We start from the raw sequence: 22297 nt of genomic DNA on the forward strand, positions 1-22297 counted from the left end.
ACACTGCCTATCAACATGTGGGTGGGGTCAAAGCCCCTCTCTGTAGTACTGCTGAAAGGCATTTTTCAGGTTGATCACATAAGGTATGGAGCCAGCTGTTATGTGAAACCAGCCAAACGAGCTAGTTCAACAGAGTGAGAGACAGAGAGAATGCGTGTGTGAGGGCAGAGAGCGGAATATTGCACGAGATAGGGATGGAGAGAACCAATGAGAGAGTGAAAGAGAGTGAGAGCAACATGAAATATTGTTATAGAGATCCAAATCTGCTACAATATTTGCAGGCAAAGTTTGGTATTATTACATGGAAGATACCAGCGCACGGGTATCCCAGAAGAACAAGAGAAGGGCTAGATTCATGCCATAATTTCAAGATTAGGATAACATGTATTTACTTACAATAAATTAAAATTCTGTTCATTTACGTTATCAGTTATCCTGAAAATACAGCACCATCTTGGCTATCACAGCCCTATGTTACACACCATAGGTCTTATCCAATTGTTGCAATTTTCACGCATCGAAGGCACCAATCTCATTCTTTCCCTACACTGTCCACCAATGCCTTTTTTAAATAGCATAGCACGTCCATAATCGGAAGTGATTTGTGTTTGAGTGGCTAACCTTGCCCAACACCATTTCTTCCATTTTCATGATGCCCCAAGCCTTTGCTTTCTCTCGAACGACCTGTGTTCCTGCTTAACAACATCAACGGTGGAATAACTAGCAGTGGGGGATATCTCCCCCTATCCTCTGACTGACCAGACACCCCCAGTCTAAATGGTTAATCTGAGCTCAATACTTCCTAAGTGCAACAGGCCAGCCATGAGGTTCCCAGGAAGGTTTAATTACCCTTTAGATGTTGCAATTCACTAATGTCCTGCCCTGTGGAACATGTATCTACAGGTGTGGCTGAAATCAAGTAACATCTGAACCTCTTATAAATTACACTTTCATAGGAACATCTCACAGAAAATAATTTACATTCACAAGTTTGAATCGACATACATGTTCTGTCCATGAATACCGTGAATACGTGTTACACGAGGCATCTAGATATCAGGTCTACGACTTGAAAGTGGTGCTGTGCTGCACTGGCAGGCAGTGAGGTGTTTTTATAGACTTTAAAAAGTAATCTTAGTATGTCGGACTTATAGTTGATGCACCCTAGCATTTCGTGATTTTTTAAAGTATATGTATCTAATTTTAGGCAGCTGTCCATATGTTATGTTTCAGAACTCTAATTGTGAATTGGGTAAGGTTTCAACAGCTATTGGGTGGTGCTGCTCAAGGGAAATTTCAACATACTGCTCCATTTGTGGCAGAACAGGATGCTGGCATGAGTAAAAAGGGCAAGATCTCCACCCACAAACACCACAAAAAACAAGGAACATATGTTGTGTAATAACGATGAGAGAATGTTCTCCTTTTCTTTCAGGTACTTCTTATGGCAAAAATAATAGAATTTACCTTGAATGTATTACGTTGATGTCAAATATTTTTTAACCGTTTGAAATTTTATAGCGAATGTGTGCCGGCGTTTTAACCTCATTATTTGCCAGCGTGGATTTTATATTTCATTGGGTATGGTTCATCCAGGATTGATGATCTTTGTTTGAACTCAGTAAGGTAACCGAGATGCTTAAAAGAGACATATTACACTATTACAATATTGATTCCCTCTCATTTTTTGAAGGTCATCGAAAAAGATCTCATTCTATCCAGGTTTTTCTATTCCACTTTCTCTAAATTCGGACAGTCTAAACAGAAGAGAATAACTGCGAACTGCATAAAAGGCAGCAGGTGGGCTAGTAAAACTACCAGTGTTTTCCGGGCTTCATCCAGATAGCAGAAAACAACTTTCACTGAAAATAGACACTTCATAAATTCCGAATTTGGGTGCCACCTCAATAGTACAAAGCAGGTGACATTTTTATTGATTTTTTTCCTTAGGATAAGCCAATTTAAAAATACTAAAAAATACTACATTTCAGTACCAATCTGAAAAATGTAACGTTTGAGTACAGGACATTTCAAACCTTTGCATTACAGTACTGAAAAATGAAGGTGTCTGCTAAATTAAAACTACATTAGGTCACAAAAGCTATCCTGATCAATTAAGGAGAGAGTAGCTTCCATCTCCCAGCATGCACTGCACTGGCAGATTGCCTCACAGTTCTTTTTGAAAGGCAATCTCTCAATTATTAGAGAATGATTGTTGTTACAATCTTCACATGCGTGGAAATGGGAGGGCCATTAATGACTTCAGTGAGGATTCCTACAAAGCAAAACAAGGCTCAATGGAAGTACAAGTAAGTAACATTTCCTTCTACATTGTACAATCCTCACAGATAGTCATGAATGTAGAATAGAATAGCAACCATATCCTTCAAAGTGGAAGTCAATAATAGACAACAATCAATGTAAGTGTAAAAGTAGGGCAATGTCATCTAAACAGCTTCTTCAATGCTGCCTGACCAACCTGTGTCAAACTTGGCATCTTCATCCAGACAGTAATGTTTAGTGAATGTATGAACGCAATTCCATGTGGTTCTTTACCAATATCCTCTAAAGGAGCATTTCTCACCCAAGAAGGAGTAGCTGCCTTTTCTCGTGCTGAAAGCGTCTTTTGTCTGCTAGGCGGTAATTTGTTAACCTGTTCACAACATCAGACTATGCAGGAAACTATCCATCTAGCAATAATTTTTTTTAGTGGAGGCCATCCCAGTACGTACAGAGAAGTCTGTAGTTGACAACATTTTTTATTAGTTTTACGTATATCTGTAGTTCTAAGTAAAATCTCAAAACCCTTTTTGCATCTGAGTGAAGAGATCTTTCTGCTGAGTTGGAAGGAGTACTAAAGAACACAGGCAGAGAAACTGTTTGATTTATATAAAAACATGAGCCTGCTTTAGGCAAAATATTTGACTGCATTCTGCCAAACTGTGGTGGAAGACTGTGTTTTATGGGGAAAAACAGATTGGAAGATGTGGTTGGAATCTAGGGGGTCGTACAGGACTGAACTAATGCTACCCTCCAAGTCTCTTTAAATCCTGGGGAATGCATAAAGTTGTCAAAACTGTTCATCCTGTTGCTCCGTAGCACTAAGTGCTTCCGCTATGGTTATTTCGGAGGTTATTAAGGCTTCATTTGACACAAAGAATGGTAAGGATGCAAAAATGGAGAACATCGTATTATTCATTTAGTGTGGCATGGAGATGGTTACGTATATGACAAAGAGACCGATAAAGAAAAAAAAGACATGCAATATGGCCCCAAAAAGTTACTGTCCTTGTGAATGGAAACGTATGAAAATATTAGAATTTATTTATATATTTATATTTAATGTTTTCCAAATTGAATAGGCCTTTACGTTGCAACTACTTTCTTTTTTATAGATTCGCTTCTTTCTGTGAGATTGACCCTTAACTTCGTGTTTTTAATTATCTATGATTGCGTCTCACAGAGGGCAAGAGTACACTTTGGCCAGCTTTGCACATTTCTATTTGAGCTTGGTGGATTCGATGCAAGTGAAAGTGTATTAAGAGTGAGGCGTTATGAAGATATGATTGTTTCCCTAGAACTCTTGTATTACTCATGCGGCAATGCTTTTTGTTTGGTTGAACGTCACACTTTGTTGTTCCTGTGCTTTTGTATAACTAATTCTGTTTCAATTCATATGCAAAAATTACTCTTCTAATGCTAAAGCTAGAGTCAATTATGTTCAGTTGACGTGTGTATGTAATTTATATTTCTCACTAAAGTTAAAGTTCAAATATCATTACAATCTGTTGGAAAACATGAAATCGAAGCTGGACACACAAGATGGGTTTCGTATTGTCATGTAGAAGCAACACATGCTCGAAGATTAAATGGAGGAATGATCATTGTTGAAATATGATAACGTCAGTCATGCAGAACCTTCGTCAAATAGTCAAAATATGTAAAATTGTCCACCTGTGAGCCTAAAGAATGGAAGTACAAAAGGAAACGCTATCAAAACATACCCTGTCTTGTTCAAAAGAAAGAAAAGTACTACATATTAGGAGAGGTGGGTGGGCCACTGAAAGCTTGAGCTAGGCCAGAGCAGATGCCCGGCTCTCGGACCCTCGAGCCCAAACTGAGCCAAGCTTTCATGCGGCTTCTGCCTGTCACCCACATGTGCAGGAATTAAAAACAAAGCATTAACTTTTATGTAAAACAGGACAGGGAAAGAGATACATGTCTAGTTGCTGAATCACACAAAGTGAAACTAAAAACCCTAGGATCAATCTCAGCTCCCCTGCTTGACCAAATTGTTTGATCTAAGGAACATTTTTATGCCACCATGCCTGCTTTTGTTTCAATATCACACATCAGAGCAACTTGAAATACATGAGTTCAGGATGTGTGCTGTACTAATACCACTCTGGAGTCTATAATGTTGTTCCATGTATAATAGGAATCTAGGACACTTATGGGGTGCACATGACAACTGACTTGTCTCTAAGTTTACTAATGGCATTTTTGTAAGGGTTGGGGGCATTAAAGTTTCCAAGGTCATCAAGGTCATGCTTAAAAGCAAAAAGTTACCTTCCGGATTCCTGGTGGATACTCTATTGACCTGCAGATTCCTCACCTTTCAATAATCGAGAGACGCCAGGCTCACCCGATACTTCTCCAATAGCTTTTCAGCGCCAATAGACAAACAGGCTCCGTACAACACCGGGCACAGGCACATGCTGACATTATCAGGGCCATATAGTGCCAGGGCCGGCGCTCTAACGCCAGTTCAACTCTACCTAAGAGATATGTGGTGCTAAGGGAAGGAAGAGCTGAGTTGCCAGCTAAAAAAACTTTTTTCTTATTGCTTCCCTATAAGGAGGGTGTGTAGGAGAACCCAAAAAAACGGAATCTAAATGTGGAGGAGCTCTGCAATAGCAAACTTTCCGGTAAAGGGTGGATGGTTAGGAAGGCTGGCCTGGAAAATTCTGAAATAGCTTTACAGCATCGATAGAGGGCGCAGGATCCATATGACATCAGGCAAAAGTTTGTGCTGACATCATCAGGACCATATAGTGTTTGGACCGGCGCTCTGGCATCAGTTCAACTCTGTCTAACTAAGAGACATGTAGCGTTAAGGGAGGGAAGGGCTAAGCTGCGAGCTGAAAAAACCTTTATTGGTTTCCATTCATTTGATCTTCCTATCAGCAGGATGTGTAGGAAAAGCTCAAAGACTGAAACGATGTTGAGAAGCTCTGCACTAAGAAACTTTCTGGTGAGGGGTGGATGGTTAGAAAGGTCAGATCACGTGGTGCTTGTCTGTACGTGTAAGTAATCAATGCTCCTGTTAACTGCTGAGCACAAGGACAGTTTTAACCAGGGCTCCATCATGGAGTTCACAAGAGCCTCTCTGAATGGGAACAATGGTTCTGGAGTGGATAAACATGCCTTTAGGATATTCGTGAGGGTGAGGCTATCTTTCCTGCTCTGTAGGTAGCGATAGCTCAAGGACCTCGACTGGTTTTCTAATGACTGAATGAAATGCTGACATTTCCAGTAGGGACAGCCCTGGAGCAGGGTCAATATTATTGTCCGGAGACGTATACATCCCACTGACCCTTGGACAGCTAGTTCATCCAAAGGTGGCCCAGAAGGACCAACATCACCAACCTGGGACTAAACATCTGAATCAACACCCATGGTGTGGCTTGGGGCGTACTGTTCTTCCTGCAGAAGGCAGGGTGAATTTCTATGGAGTGATAATTTTGACAGTTGACAAGCACTCAGGTGAAGGTTGCGGCACCTCTGTTGACAAAAAGGCAGCACCGCCATCAACACAGTAGGTAGCTTTGCAGGCAGAGTTGGGCCATGCTGTAGTGCCGAGACCAATGCCGGTGTTTGACTTGGCATAGGGTCACTCCGGAACACAGCTGACGTTTCCACGATTACCAGTCCCAAAGCCGGTGGGTGTTGTAGGGACACAAAAGATGGGGACAGCACCAGATAGAACATGTATGGTGCCAAGGGCATCCCTGGCCTTTTGGTCCACGACTGGTCCCATGGGGTCCCAGGTCAATCCTGAGGAGACAGCCACACTTCTAAAACGTCCATGATCGTCTGCATGAAGGCAGAGGGATCTGTCCCTGGAGTCTGGAAAATGTGCACTGATGCTGGTTTGGTAGGGGTATGAGATGAAAATAGAGATGGCTGTGCCGGCTTGAGAAAAGTGTGCCATGCCGGCAGGGAAATCTCCACTAGCTCAGACTCTGGAGACCAGGCCAGATAGGACCTGGACTAACCAGTCGATTTTGACCTTCAAGGAGAAGATTAGTGTTTTTTTGTCTTTGTGTGCCTCCTTTTGTCCTTAAAAGATCTGGATGGTGACCTGGCCCGTGACACCGTTTGTACTGTGGCAACTTCAATAACTCACCTCAAAGCGAGAAATGAAATGCTTGTCCCAATGCTTTTGATGGACTTCACATGCATCTGTTTGCATGACGTATCAAGACTCAACCTGGGACAATCATTATGTGAAACCGTGATGGACACTTGATTGTCACACCGACAACAAACCTTTAAACCAGACCTCTTTGAGGGTGACATGTCCCTATCTGAACTAACTTGATAAACATTTGTGAGACACATTTTCCACAGAGTGAGAAACCGATGCTCCAAACTCTTCGAAGGCGTGGAAAAAACTGAAAAGACATAAGGTGGCGGGGTCCTGGTGTTAAATGGCCCCAATGACATGACCACAATCCCGTGTTTGACGTCGTACGGAGCCTGCGCTTTCTACCAGTGCTGGAGAACTATTACAGAAGTTTCCACACTACTCTGGTGCCTGGGGATTATTCAAAGGTGAGCAATTTGCAGGCCTCTAAGAGTCCATCAGAAATTATCAATTAAATGCCTCTCAATGCAGTGATATCATTTTATGTACTAAGGTAAAACGGTTCAGCAGACTAGAAAAATACACTTTCTTGAATTTTGAGGAAACTTAATCACATTTTTACACGATGTTTCTTTAACAATTTACATGCCAAATATTTTCATGGCTCTGCTAGTGCAAGGCTCTTAGAGTCACAACAGACCGTAGGCCCGCCCGCCCTCCCTGTTAATTTGCTGACTCGCCCACCTCTATAGATTAGGGATTGGAATCAAGATAATTAAAAGAATTCCTAGCTAGCCCCTGAATGGGGAACGGCAACTCCTAATATGACTTTTTAGTATGTTTATTGACGAGATCCCCAGGGACCTCGACGTGCAATTTTGTCGAATCCCTCCAGTCCTGGATTTAGGGAGAATATTCCCTTTGAGGATGAAACACAGCCCGGAGGCTTCACCTGGTTGTTCTCGCTCGCCGTCCCCTTTTTTTGCAGTTTGAGCCGAACCAGACTCTCTTCTGCCTTTGAAGTGAATGTAAATATAAAAGGCATCTGCCGGGGATGGAATACCCCTCATGAATTTAGCTTAAGTGTAGAAAACCCTTTACCCAGACTTTGCAGACTTACACTTGTGAAATGGCAAAACAGCTGTACTGAGACGTGCGGTGCCCGCAGCAGTCTGAAACGTTTGCATTTAGGGAAAAGGCTGAAGCAGCAGCCTTTCAGCCAATGGCAGCACAGAATGGCATGAGAGTAGGTGTGGACAAGGAAAGACAGCAGGGAAATATTTTCGAAAGTCTGCTCACAAACTATAGTGGAGTTATTTATTTTATAAAATGTTGCAGGCTGAAGTCTGGTAGTCTACCAAATGTTTATGAAAAATGTCACCTTATTGAGGTGGTGTCTTCCGAGGAGAATTGTAACAGCAACATGTGCCATCCAGTGCCTTGAACTTATAAGAAACTATCCAATGTGAATTGAAAATGTTCACTGCGCCAACAAGGGTCATACTGTGTGTGCAAAGATCCTATCTCACATAGCAGATTGTTCACACTGTAAAGAAGTGTATAAATTCACTGCCTGCGCTCATTTGCCTGCAGCTAGGGAGCATGCATGGGAGATTTGCAGTGTTTGACTATAACCTTGTGGCATTTTCCAATAATGACTTCCAGGCTCTTGGAAAACATTCTGGACGTGCCTTTCATCCCCGAGACAACCAGCAAGTCGCATTTCCTTCCTGAGACTACCTTGCGTCAATGAAAAATTGTTTATCAAAAAAAGATTTCATTGCATATACGGCCCACCTTCAACCAAATATGGGTGAAGGAGTCAACACACCTATGCATGGCAGGAGCTAACTTGATCATACCCGAGGTGTGTAATCTTTGATCTGCTCTATACAAACTGCTACTTGCTTCGGTCCTTTGTTGGTCATTGATTTCGCGTTCCTGATTCAATGATCTACTGTGTACTATCAAGGGTCAGGAGTGTTTTATTGCGCCCTGACGCTGGTTTTCGATATTTTCCTTCCTCCCTAAGTAAGTGATGTTTTCCGTCCACCCTTCTGTCGTCAGCTCATTGCTTTCTGCGGTTTTCTCGAGTCCATGTTTTCCAATCCTTGCTTCTTTAGTTTACAGCTTCCCAGGGCTGCTTTCCTATCTGTGTCCTTGTTTCTCAACTACCTTGTTTTCGCTTGAATTCTGAGTGTTTACCTAATTTCTTTCCTCTTCATTGCACATTTTGTGCCCCCAGGAATTTCAAGATGGCGATGCTGGGTAGATGCGGCCCAGTTCCAGGTCTGCCGTGTTCAAACGCAAAGTAAAGAACCCGGATTGCCTGGGACTGGAGTAAAGTGGTGATCTCCCTGGGAGAACTAGGTGCCGAGGTTATATGAGGTGGAGGACATGGTGTGGCACTGAGGTGTACAGTGAGAGGGGCAACGTGGTTGGGAAGTGGGGAAAGCCCATTTTTCTGTACGTGGTAAATATCCTGCTGAATAAAGACAAGACAGGATCTGGGTGATCTTTGGTCTAATAATGGTCCCTAAAGAGAATAAACAACGTAGGTTCAACCCCCCAAAAAAATTCTTCTCATCCAGGACCTAGTGCAGTTAGAGGAGCTGGGACCATGACTGCCTTCAAGCTCACAAGTTGCCTTCATACACGAAGCACGGATAATGGCCACACTGCACCACATACAGAATACACAGACTGACCTCACTTAAAGACACCATTCAGGAAATCAAGTGCTATATAGTGCTGACAGAGCGACACATGGGGCCTCTAAGCAGTGTTTGACTTTTGTGATAAAGGCAGTGAATGGACAGAAAGATACTAATGAGAGATACCATAAATTTGAGGACTATGCTTCCGTATTGATAATGAATCTGAACGCCAACTTGGAATTTCTGGAAAATGAAGCGAAATGCTACAAAAATCAAACTCAGAGCTTTCCGGCCAACTTGGAGTCGGTGGATTTAAGATCAGCAGTACAACAAGTGCAACAATTACTGGGGTAAGTCCTTCTGGTGGATAATACACGGGTCAAGCTGTCCATCATCACAGCCTCTCATTTGTCAACTGAGAGATCAATGGGTAAAGGTAGTGCCATGGGGACAGTGATGGGCGAACTGGCTGATTTCGGTCAGCGTGAGTTGATCACCAAGCTGGCTGCAATGAAAAAGAATAGGGAATATGAAAATGGACATTGCCAGAATATGTATTTTTCCACAACGTAGCCTTGTTAACATAGGACATAGGCAGGACCTACACATCGATAAAAAGAGGCGATTACAGATGGACCTGAGACCATGGGTCAGGGATGGGAGAAAACACACGTTTGGCAATGCAGAATTTCGGTTATAAGCTGGGGCCGGTGCAGTTCCATCTGAGTGTATTCCTCAGTAATGGTAGCTGATAAACTCTTTCACGCTCAGAATCTTGTGAGTTTCAGGACTGGACTGAAGTTTTCTAGCCATATCTCCTGCATACATTCAAGTAATGTTATAGAATGGCATTACGGCACTCAGTATTACGTTGTGGTAAAAATGTAATGCTGATGCCTCATTTCTCTCCACCTCCCATAAACAGACCTGTTATTCAGGTTGAGTAGTGACTTACTATATGCTGTTGCCTGGGAAATATTATTATAGAAATATCCAGAGAGTCGTATTTCTCCATTCAGAGAACTGGGTCGTTTGTTGGTCTCCCTGATATGGCAAAGGTTATGCTGAGGATAAAAGGAGGAACTCTGACACTGCAACATCAACAAGAGGGATTAGTGGTATTGCTTCCCAAGTGCAACATTTGCCACAATGGCTTTACAAGCAACTTAATATAGAGCGGTCCTTATTAGCTGGCGGCCATGGACAGACACCTTTGAATATGCTGTTTATGGCACCTCAACTGATAGGCCAGGAGACTCTGTAGAAGTTCTTTCAAATGTGCAAATCTGCATGACATATTATTTGTGTGAATCTCTCATTTTCAAGTAGCATATAGTCGTAATAGGTAAGTAAATAATCTCTTTATTGCATGATTAATTAAAACCTTTGCAATCAGTAAAACATATGTGTAAAAGCAACACAGCATCCTTTGTAATACTAAGATTGGTTAGATACATTTAAAAAATACGGTGAATCCATAAAATTACAAAAAAATAAAAGCTGGCATACAATACAACCAGTAAGGTGCATAGAGTGGCATGAAAAGTGCAATGTTTTTCAGGTGTTTGTTCTTGAGTGTTCCTTTGTAATGCCAGTTCCTTTCAAGTTAGTGTAAGGGCCCTGAGCAGGGGCCACGTGGGGGAACTAATGCTACGAAATGAAACACACAGGAGACAGTAGTATGGGTATGGGCAGGAAGGCCACGAGCGACCTCCGCCCTTTTATTTATACTCTCTCTGGCCACGTCTGGCCAGAGAGTGCTACATTGTGTGCGTGCTCTTCCGGGCTGATGGTTGTCCTCCGAACAACTAGACCGTTACAGTTAGTATTAATGATTTTGATCTAAATAGCACTGGGGTCTGTAAGCGGGCTGCCAACATTTTCTTTGTTGACAGTTGCAGTCTGCAGTTCGTTGTGACCTTTGCTTGCTCAGTTCTTTACACCCCTTATCAGGTGATTCCCGTGTCAGTGCTTGGCGGGTTCCTTGGCCCATGTTGCTGAGCCTGGGGTGACACGATAGATTCAGCAGTTTTATATTAACGTTGTTGGCCCACATCCCAAGTGTGGCTGCTTCAAGACGCAAAGGGACCAGAGTGATAGGCACAATTACAAAGGGCGAACTCTTTTAAGCAGGGTTCTCATAAATTACACTGAGGACGTAATAGATGAACTGATGATATTGCACTTTAACAGATAGAGACATTTAGTTTAGAAGTGTGTTTAAATATAATTTAGTCATGTCATATTTTTGAGTGAGGCACCCTTTTTTCTAGAAATGGATGCCGTTTTTTGTTTTCACGTTCACACTGCTCCTGCTTATTTCCCCCTCCCAATCAGAGAGCCGCTGCAAACTTTCTCTCCTCACAGTTTCCGCGGACATGGTAGGTGTGACGTCAATCATCCCACTGGTTAGAAACCATGTACTCCGATCAACTTTCTTCATGTTCCCTATGTATCATTTTGAAGGACTTCTGCTGAAATTTCCAATGTAAGCCTGAAGACATTGTTTTTTAAAGGCATTTGTCTAGAAAATGTTTCATATTATATTTCCACATCTCCGGACTGTAGGTGCTGAGGGAGCAAGGGGGGATTTACCTTACCTTAAGAAATGAGTTAGTGCTAACAAATAATGTTTGTGATGTTTATTCTGATTTGACCAAAATGGGCTAACCAGGATCACGCCATGCTGAAACTGCAGCTTTGCTAATTTCTTATGCACAAAATGTGTAAAAAAAAAACCCTGGTATTAGGATTCAGAGAAGACTTCTAATTTTACTTTAGAAACTCTTTCTGATTTTATTTAGGTTTTCCTTACATAGAATGCCATCAGAACTCTTTATGAGTATGCTGCTTTAACCTAGAAAAGAGAGGATTATTCGGATTAACATACTTAGGATGCTTCTATTGTATTTCTGTAAATGAGTCTTTATGACATTTCCTATTATTTTTTTTTGTAATGCCTAAAGAGATTTCTTGTAATAAATCTTCTAAATGTATTAGTGATCTAGAACTTAATTATTGAGTGGGCCCAGTCACTATTTGATCAAATGTGTTATACTTTGCTAATCGTATGGGGTCAAGAAAAGAGGGTGGTGTTTCTAGCCTCTAGATCAGGAGAAGTGATGGTGCCAAGCTGCCAAGGTCAAACTTGTTGTTGTTTTTTTTTTTTTAAATATTGGTTTCACTTGATTATTGGGGTTCAGCGCCCACAACTCCGTATTTGATAGTTCTGATGTTCTGAATACCAAAAAGAATAGTGAAGACACTGGTTCGGCACACTTCCTTTCCTTTGAATGCTGAGATCTGGGGCATCGCCCATTCGAAGGCCTTGAGAGAACGAATGAAAGTCACAGAATGGATAAGAGGTGGTTGCAACTCAATGGGTAATGAGGTGAAAGATTTCTATCTTTTGCTGAGGTGTCAGACCATGTTATACTCTGGCCTGGTCACATTGTGCTATATGCCCAACTGACAGGTGGGCACTGTGATTCTACAAGGGATTCCCAGGAAGACTGCCAGAAACTCCCGTGCTGGTAGGCCTCTAAAGGTTGATAAAGGGAGGAAGGTCTGTAGTTATGATATATAGAGCCCTCAGTAGAGACCAGCCGACAGCAAAGCTGGGAGTAAAAAACAAGGATGGGAGAGGGTTCTGGGAACTGAAATCAGTGATAAAGACTGGGAGAAAATGTAGATTTCCAAAAAGAACACAACAAGTAATGCTAACCCCAAGATTTTGAGCAAAATGTATCTGACCTGCTCAGGGGACTGTCCTAGAAGTTCTGAGACAGAGGCAGACTTTATGCATAAGATCTAGTGTCCAATTATTGCATCAGAGTTGTATCACATCTACAGTCATCGTGGGGATCTCAAAACTAAAAACTAATCAAGTTCCCTGCATAGTTAGGAAACTCCTTCGCAGCATTCTGAAGCTCCCTCCTGACGGGTAACTTACAAGGGCATCACCATGCATCTTGTCTCCAAGGGTCAGTGGAGTGAGGGTCGCCCAATGCAGAGTCATGGGCGGCATAGTGGCGAGGTGTCTGGGCAGTGCTGAAACAGTGGGATGGCTGCATTCTACAGAGAGGAGATGGGCCCAGATAGTGGCATCAGAGCTTGTGCCTCTTTGGAATCCCCACCCTTTTGGATTTTACAACTGCCTAAAGGGGTAGCCTAAGGGGGCAGCCTGGAGAGATTAGGGTCTCACCTGATGCCCAAAGAGCGCACAGTGCACTGAGTGATTCAACCGGGCTCAAAAGCATTGGGAGGAGGCAAGGCCTCAAAAACACAAAAGGTGGTGTTCTTCTGAAACCGTGGAGATGGTCGGGCATCGGAAACATGGAAGGCCACAGAAGTAACCCAGAGTCACCAGAACGTTGAGTAAGGACATTCTGGCATTCCCGGAAGTAACTTGCTTCGATTCACTTAAGTAATGCAAGACTGAAAGAGGCAGTCATAATATGAATATTAATTAGGCAGCAGGCCACACTTATTAGATTCTAGCACTTTGTGACAACCTATGAGTTTGATGGCAATTTAAAGATGGCCATTTTCAGAGGCCTTCCAATGGAAACTTCCCTTTGTATCTCAGGTTGGGATTCAGAGGTTCCCTGCATGGCGATAAAATTGCTTCCCTATTCCCAAACACCCAAGCAAAGCTGGTGAAAGTACTTGAATACTAAGGATTACTATTTACTCACAGACATGTCCCAAATTACTGTCTATAAAAGCTGAAACGTCACAGAAACCAGGTCATAGGAGGCAATGGGGTACATGCTATAAGATTTGCAAATAGGCTACCATCTACATGGGGTGGGTTTACGTGTGGTGTAGCACCTCTGTGGTAAACAACAAAAGTAAACGAAAAATATCTAACGGCAGGAGACCAAAATGAGAGGTACGAACACACTCAACAGTCTCTATTCTCTGACTAGGAACCTAGGTGGAAGTGTCTGGTTTGGGCATTATACTTGTGCCTGGCATGGCTTGTACACTCGTGTGATCCCCACTGCCCTGACACACCCGTTGATGTGAGTGAGCACCAACAAACACGGTCCGGAGAGTGGCATGTCACTGCCAAGCAGCAATTGTCTTTCTTTCTTGTTTGCTTTCTTTCAAGAATTGACACACATCTCGGGCCCATGGTCACAGTGACGCGCGTGGAGATGCTGGTGTCAATCACAAGTTGCCACTTTCTTGTGACAAGCACAAAATGTCAGTGCTGGCCAAGATTATGAGCAATTGGAAAAAACGACACCTATGCTACTGTGACTGCACCCGTGCCATTGACAAAGCAAGTCAAAGCACAGAGAAATGACAAAGCATACAACTGGACCTGTGTAAAAACACCGAGCTGAGCCTTACTTGGAGAGTGTGCAAGGAGAGGGGAACTTCATTACTGCTAGTGCTTAGAGGTCACAGATCAAGGGGCGCGGTGTTGTATAGACTACATCTTTCTGTTTTCAACTGCATATGCAGTACATGTTGGTCCACCACTGTGCTTTGAACCCACGATGAACAAAATGGCAGTAAAATATTTTTACTACTGAATAATCCGTAACAGGTCGAACCAATCTCATTACAGGACAAACCCAAACTAGACAGAACGTCTAATTTCCATAGTATGTAACCTGCAAAGTAAAAGTCTAAAAACAGCAAGAAACAGATTTTTGCACAAAAACACTTCACAATCAACCAACGGATACTTACTCAAAGCACATTTTCTGTAGGTTATTGCTGTAAAACGTATAAGCTTTGTCAAACAACTCCGGTGACAGCTACAAAAAACATAACAAACTGTCAGTCAAGAGAAAAAAATGAAAGCACTCCATTAAACTCTGATAATTTAGATTTACATTCCATCTGCTGGCCAGCTGGAACTCGAGGGTACACACTTGGAAAATGACTTCACCAGTACAAGTACAATGGTACATACAGTCTTTAATACATCAGTTGAAGTGCTCACAACATTAGTCATTTTCCATTACAAATTCATAGGTGATGGTAGAAGCGTTTGCGAAATGCGCCATTGTCGAGAGAAATGACACAACTGAACTGGTGCTTATCGGCTCATCTGTTTACAGACCATCCACGAACACCCTTGGATGACTGCCGATTAAGAACTCGGATAGCAGACTCCAAGCATTGGCTTCTGGTAAGAGAATATGGCAGCGAAAAACGGTTAAAAAAACAGTTCCTATCATAGCGTTGCTACCTCTAGCCCTTTTAGAATGTGAGGACCCTGAAATTACAACAATAAAGTGCGCGCAACGTAATAAATGACAGGGACACCTTTTGTGGATAAACTATGCCGCAAGTTTATTGGTTACACACAGGTTGGGTTCCCTTACAGGCGATCCAGGTGTCGACGAGGAGTTCCTTGAACGGCCGACACCCATCCTGAGGAAGCTAGAGCTGTCCTGCTGGTGTTTTCCACACCAACTCAGTCAGATTATTTACAGCGCGTTCCTTACAGTAGGTTGCCACCCGACTCTTTACTTTGTGTCATGCTCCTGACAAGTCAGAGCGAGACCCCTGCCAGTCTCCAAAGTTGCTCAGGATTTCAACTGTCCCTTGAGGGATTAAGGAGCACGGTTGCGTCATCCCAGGCCCCGCCGTAATGACTCCCAGTGACCTGAGGAAATTGCTTTTTGGCTCCAAGATCCACTATCTGGAGGCATTCTAGTTGTTTGAAGCTTTAGGATCGCCCTGTAACTCCGCCTTGCGATGATACATACATGTCTGTAAAAGAACGTATTTAGTGTACAATTGCATATATACACATTTATGTCAAGATTTCTCTCCTATTCCTGTGAAATGCTGGGAGGGTGGGTGGAAAACACTGACCGCCAAAGAGGCCCTGCACTGGGAGGTGACTCCTTATGAGCCCTCCTGATCCACTTCTCCCTCCTGACACCCTGAGGCCAGAAACTAAGGGGGCTTGACCCACCTTCCCCTCCTACGGTGGCCCGATGGGCTTGTCTACCCTTGCAGCAGGGGAGCAACATTAGGATGCTGTCCCCCTATGTTGCCCTGCGTGCAACGTGGTCAGCTGCATTTACTTGATGAACAACAAACTCACTGGGCAGGTCCTCCACTCATTATTATTGCAATGACCTCACCAAAACGGTAAGAATTTAATTAAGGAGATTTGTAATCTGGTGCATTGTCAAGAGACCGAGGAGTTAGATTTACTCAAGGAAACTGCAACATCAAATCTTTGAAAGGCTTCGAGCTGAGTCCTAGCTTTGAAATCTCTTCCCAATATGAAGAGGGACACACCAAGAAACATTTGGGTGTTGAATCAACGCAAGGTCACCCCCTTGTTCTGGGATCCTTACATGGTTAAACTTACATTTTTGCAACATTTAAGCATTCCTCAAAAATAAGCGATAAGGCTGATCTTTTAGTTGCATGAATGAAAGGTACAAGAATGAGCAGCACTTATTAATATGCAGGAAATGCTTTCGAGGTTCTTTGTTAGAGCTTCACAAGGTAAGTAGAAATGTTCTATCCTCCTCGCTCTACCAATCCAAACATGCCCCTGAAAGGATGGTGTGGAAGGACCTGCCAGGTGAAGAGATTTTACACCAACGAATACTAAGTGTGGCATCAGTCATAATCCACAAATAAAAGCTCTGTGAAGTTATTCACAAAAGCACAAGCTGTTAAAACGAGCCTGCTGTCACAGGCTTCATTTAAGGGTGTTGCTACATTACTGAAGTCAACTCAGCCATCCAAATGGATAATGTTTCATTTGAGGTAACTTCCTCAGAGCCGCTACTACCAAAATCCTGAAGAATTGCACTGTAATCTAACATTACATAATGTTCCAAGGTTTACCTATAGCACAGGCAATTGGATCTGTTACAATTTAACTTATGTGTCTGCGTTGCAGGTTTGCCCATAGAGGCTGACGAGAGGGGGTATCCTTGGACAGACCATGCCCATCAAAAATGAGTGGCGCTGTTTTCGATGTTAGATCTTCCATTTCGTTGAGTTCCATAAAAGAAGGTGGGTGTGAAGCAGGGGATTGAGACTTGCCACAAAATCTGGTTGAAGATAAAGATTTTTGGGGTTGTTTCTAGAATATATTGCAGTTGGGGTGCGGATCATTTAAGCCTTGCCTAATCTTTGTCAGAATCTTACAGGGCGAGCAGATAGGGTTGGTAATGAAGAGGGTGTTGTGAGGGAGGAAAGGATGGAAGACAGGGTAGAGCTCAGGTGGGTTGAGGTGGGAAGGTGTGTAGGGGAAGGGAAGATGTGAGCAGATCACATAAGGAGGAAGAAGGTGTCTGCTTGGGTATTGGTAGATCCTAAGCTTTATGAGGTAATATAGCACTTTCCAAGGAGTTTTGGGAGTATCTGTGTGAACGGGTATGTGCAATTTAAGAATCTAATTACATTACTGAGAAGTTTTAAGACATTCTATGGCAGACTGTTGAGTTTAAGATCTGCAATTCCCATAATAAGCGTGAAAATGTGTTGTCTAGAACAAATAATGTAGAGAACTATCTCTGAAGTTGTGATAGGTTTATGTGATGTTGGTTTGGTTGCTCCTTCTTTTTGGATAGTCACTGTTGTAGACTGATTAAAAGACAGATCTGGTAATTTCTGGTCTTTTCCAGGTGAATACTGTTATAAACTCTTGCTTGCCAATCACACGTTCTTTGAGCCTATTGCCAAGGAACAATATAACAAATGGTGTGATCAGTGGAGAAAAGAGATCTGAGAAAGAGGTGGTGTAGGAAAGTGACCTTTCTGCATGGCTACCCCCAACTTTTTGCCTGACACATGATGCATTTTGACTTGGTGTGTCCTGGGTCCCGGTCACTCAGATTCCCAGGGAATGTGTTCTTTACCAAAGCTGTACCTTTGTGCCAATACTTGGCACATCTCTGGCCACAGCTAAGCCCCTTGAAAAAAGGTACCATAGGTACCAAGGGCACTGTGACCAGGGAAGGCCTCTAAGGACTGCAGCATCTATTGTACCACCCTAAGAGGCCCTGTACCTTAACACCCACACACTGCCATTGCAGGTTGCGTGTTTTGGTGCAAAGAAAAGTGAAGAGTCGACATGGCACACATCCCTGTGTGCCATGCCTGCAACCCACTGTCTGGGGCCTAGGTAAGTTACCCCTCTAGCCGGGTGCACTAGCCCCCAGGTAATGGTACAGTGGCTATCACTCATTCTCACTCAGTCAGTCTTAATCATTCTCATTCATTCTGATTTTTTTATCACACTGATAGTGAATAAAAGATTAGTATTCACTATTTGTATTAGCACGAAAAGACCAGAAGACAAAAAGTGAGGCACTCCTACACCCAAGGGAAGTCAGAGGGTTGTGTATCAGTTGTTTAATGGGGCATTGGGAAAGGAGGTTGCTCCCCGTGTAGCAATATGTTGGTCTGTCTTTTAAGAGGGTGATGACGTTGAGAAGGTTAAGGAGACTTCACAATATTCAGGAGGGTGGTGAGAGGGGTTGCAGGTGAGAATGAAGAAGTTGTAAGAGGGTAGTGTTGGGGTGATAAGGCAAGAATGAGGCGGGTTGTAGTAAGGGCTTGTGCACAGAGACAGGTGGGTGATGATGTGGATAGTTGAAAATAAAGGACAATGGTAAAGGATTGGAAAGGGTGAAGCAGATAAAGATGGGGAGAGGGAGAGGGTAAGAGCAGGGGGAGTGCAATTTTAGGGGAAGGGGTTAAGAGGTTATAGCGGTGGAGAATGATGGAAGATGGGAAAGAAGTAAGTAGAGTTGAGGGGGCTGGGAGGAAGGAAGTGGGGTGTTCAGTATGTTGGATAAAAAAGGTTAAATGGAGGTGAAGCGGTACCCATATGTAAGTGGAATTTAAAGAATTTGAGTAGGGCCTAAGCAGACATCAGTGTGACGTCAGGAGTGATTAAGATGGAGAAGGAAAGCAAAGGTTTATAAAGGTTGGGAACCTTGTAGGGTGAGCAGAAAGGGTAGGGAAAAAAGAGGGTGTTGCGAGGGAGGAAAGGATGGAAGACAGGGTAGATTTCAAGTGGCTTGAGGTGGGAAGGTGTGTAGGGGAAGGGAAGATGTGAGCAGGTAGGAGAAGGAGGAAGAAGGTGTAGGAGGTGAGTAACGAAGGCTAAGAGTAGAGATCTATGCATGATGAGGAGAGGTAGACGAAAGTGTGTTTTTTTAATTTTTTTAAATATGTTTATTGATTTTCCAAACAAAGGGAAGATAAGAGCAAGGACGATCAAATAATGCTACAATATGCAACAAAGCGTAGGTACATGAAAGGCAACGAAAGTGTGTTGTGAGTGCGAAAATGATAAAGGGAGAACAGGTAGTGAGGGGAGGGGAGATTGGGCAGGAGAGGGTCGAATAAAAAGAAAGGATTTTGATATATTGGAAGTGCAATTAAATGGGGAAGTAACAGGGTCATTTATAACAGTAGGTGGGCACTAAAGCAGCGAATTGGAGAGGATTCTAGTTGGAGGGGTGAGGGTAGATGGTACAAGTGAAATGGCCACCAGAGTAGACGAGGGGTAGATGTAGGACTGTTGTAGGTCCTTTGAAGGTTGGTGTTGGTAAATGTGAAAATATTGAGAACTTTGTTTATATCTTGTACCTATGTACATATATGAGTGTAATCCTACAGGGGTCAGTGGGAGGTGTGCAAGGGTAGAAAAAAAGTGTGGTAAGGATGAGCTGCTATGTATATTGTATGGAGTCATGGGTGCTGAAGTGTGATGTAAATGTGTTTGTAAATGTTACTTAAACACTTGTGTATTACGTCTGATTGCATGAGGGTATATTTGTGTACATTGCAAACATGTGTTTGGTAAGGTACATAAGTATTCAAGCAATGTGAAAAGTGAGGAACATTAGGTATATATTGAGAAATAGGTGACCATTGTGATTATTGGGCTCAGGTGGAGAGCTATTGACAGGACGTTACGTAGGGGGTTTAAGGAGCTAGTTTAGAAACCTTTTCTGAAAGTCAAATGGCCCTGTTCTGGGCGCTGTATAGATAGTAGGGAGTTCTTAAGAATGAGAAGGGGAGTCTCCTATTAATTTTTTTCTAGGAGCTATCTTGATATTTAAGAGGGAGTTGACAGACTGCAGAGAGTGAGTCAGCTGATATTAAGGAAGTTTGGCTGGGAGGAATTCTGGGTCCATGCTGAAGAAAACTGTGTGTGTGTGACCTTCAAGCGATGATGACTGCCAGACAGTGTAGCATGCATAATCATGGATATGTGTGCTCACTGGTGCTGATGTGTAGCAGTAGTCTGGTTACTCGGTTATTGATCCTTAAACATTTCCTAGTGAGGTATTCTGGAGAGCCAAATAACCGGGCACATTCGCAGTCAAAACATGTGGGGATTAGCATAACTAGATCCTTTATCTTTTGGGGGGGGAGCGGTAGGTATCAGAGTCAGTGGTCATTCCTATGATTTTCAAGAGTCTGACTGATAGTGGGCATGGGCCCATATTATTTGGGGCATTGGTTAGGTCACTACAGACCAGGAAAATAATTTTGTCCACAGCAAGTGAAGAGGTGATTTCTGATCATCCAGCACTTAGTCTCCTGGAGGCCGTTTTAGAATAGGTGATTACCAAGACAATGTGGCTTTGGACACACCAAGATGATGTGTGTGTAATTGGTATAGCTATGGGAAAACATGTCAAAGGAGTGAACTAAGGAGATGAGTGGTTTCACAAATCCACTAAACAGTGGTGGGAAGAGTGTGGAGCTCTTAGGAATCCTCTAGGCATTGAGCTTCTTTCAGAGTGGTAGGGGGACATGTGTACACTTTAAGTTCTGTACAAAATGAAGGAGTAGAACCAAGTAAACATGAAGCCCTCCCTTCCTAGTTTCTGGTAAGTGGGGTATAAATGTTCAGTGTGTGAAAGTCTGCTAATCTGTTCAACAGGATAAGAATTGCTCTGTCTTTTTCTCAGTCATCGCTTGTTCGAAATGTACTGTCTATTTTGTCTTATGCTTATCTTCCTTACCTCAATCTTTGCCTTTCCCTCTTGCCTTCCTACTCCCTCAGTTGCTCTCTTACTCCCTCAGTTTTTCTCTCTTTGCATTTAAGTCTACCGCTGGATTCCTTTCCTGGTTTATTTTTATTTCACATAGTTCGCAGATTGTCTTCTTTTTTTTTTCTATACGTTTCACAGTATAATTGAGAGTACTGTCATGGAATGTTAAGGAATTTATAAATCCATCAAACGGCAGAGAATGTTTTTCACCTGCTGATTTCGGACATTGTTCTTTTACAGGAACCCATCTCATAAAAAATGAAGCTCTAAAACTCAAAATAAGTTGGATGGGTTCGGTACTTGTATCCCTGTCAGTTAATAAGAAAAATGGAGTTGTCATTCTTTGTAACAGAAACCTTGACCGTACTCTATTATCACATTCATCAGATAATGAGTGTAGATGCATTGTGATCCGCTTTCTTATCAGTACAATTCCAAAAACGGTATTAAATGTTAATACTCCTACTAATGTTGACTAACTTTTGGCCTGCTGTTCAATTTGATGAATCTTATATTATTTTTGGGGCGATAGTAACCAGAATTTAGACCCATTACTAGAAAGGCAATCGTCTGTGAGATTTGTATCAAGCAAGCTGCATGAACAATTCTGTTCTACAATCTCACAAGGAGCCTTACTAGACTCCTGGAGGCTATATCACACTACCTCTAAAGACTATACATTTTATTCTCCTGCACATGGTCGACTCCTGATACTTGATTATATTTTTTTTAGTAAACCTCTATCACAATGCCTCACTTCTACCACTATCGGTCCTATGGTTCTTTGAGACCATGCCCATTGATATCTAATTTGGAGTTGATCCCCCTACTAACTGCTCTAAGAGGTGGAGATTTAATAAGTCTCTTCTGTAAGATATCCATTTCTCTTCTTCCTTTCTTTCATTTCTTTCAGAATTGTTTTAGGTTAATGATACTTCTGAAGTATCCCCACATGTCTTATGGGAAACCTAAGGCAACGGCTAGAGGGGTTATCATAGATTATGTTTCCAGAAAAAGAAAGACACAGGATAAAGAGCACAAAGAATTGATTTCCTCCATCAAAAATATAGAACCCCAATGTCACGCCTATAGTCTGAAGATATCCTTAAACAATTATTATCTGCCAAATTCAAGTTTAATAAGCTACCTATGGCCCAATCTTCTTTTATTTTGCTTAAGAGCAGTACTAGATTTTAAGGGGGAAACAACAAGGTATGGAAGCTCTTGGCTAACTACCTTAAGGTAAAGAAACA

At 42.5% G+C, this 22297-nt stretch overlaps 1 protein-coding gene across 1 annotated transcript in view; it reads right to left on the reverse strand.

The window, feature by feature from the left end:
- FBXL13 (F-box and leucine rich repeat protein 13) overlaps positions 1 to 22297 on the reverse strand; it is a 1209524-nt gene that overhangs the window by 1036401 nt on the left and 150826 nt on the right. Inside the window, exon 4 of the mRNA XM_085654020.1 lies at positions 14734 to 14801. Within this exon, the coding sequence (XP_085510146.1) occupies positions 14734 to 14801 (68 nt within the window). The remainder of the gene's footprint in view (positions 1 to 14733; positions 14802 to 22297) is intronic.

The sequence above is a fragment of the Triturus cristatus genome, chromosome 4_1 (assembly GCF_964204655.1).
Source record: "Triturus cristatus chromosome 4_1, aTriCri1.1, whole genome shotgun sequence".
Lineage (NCBI taxonomy): Eukaryota > Metazoa > Chordata > Amphibia > Caudata > Salamandridae > Triturus > Triturus cristatus.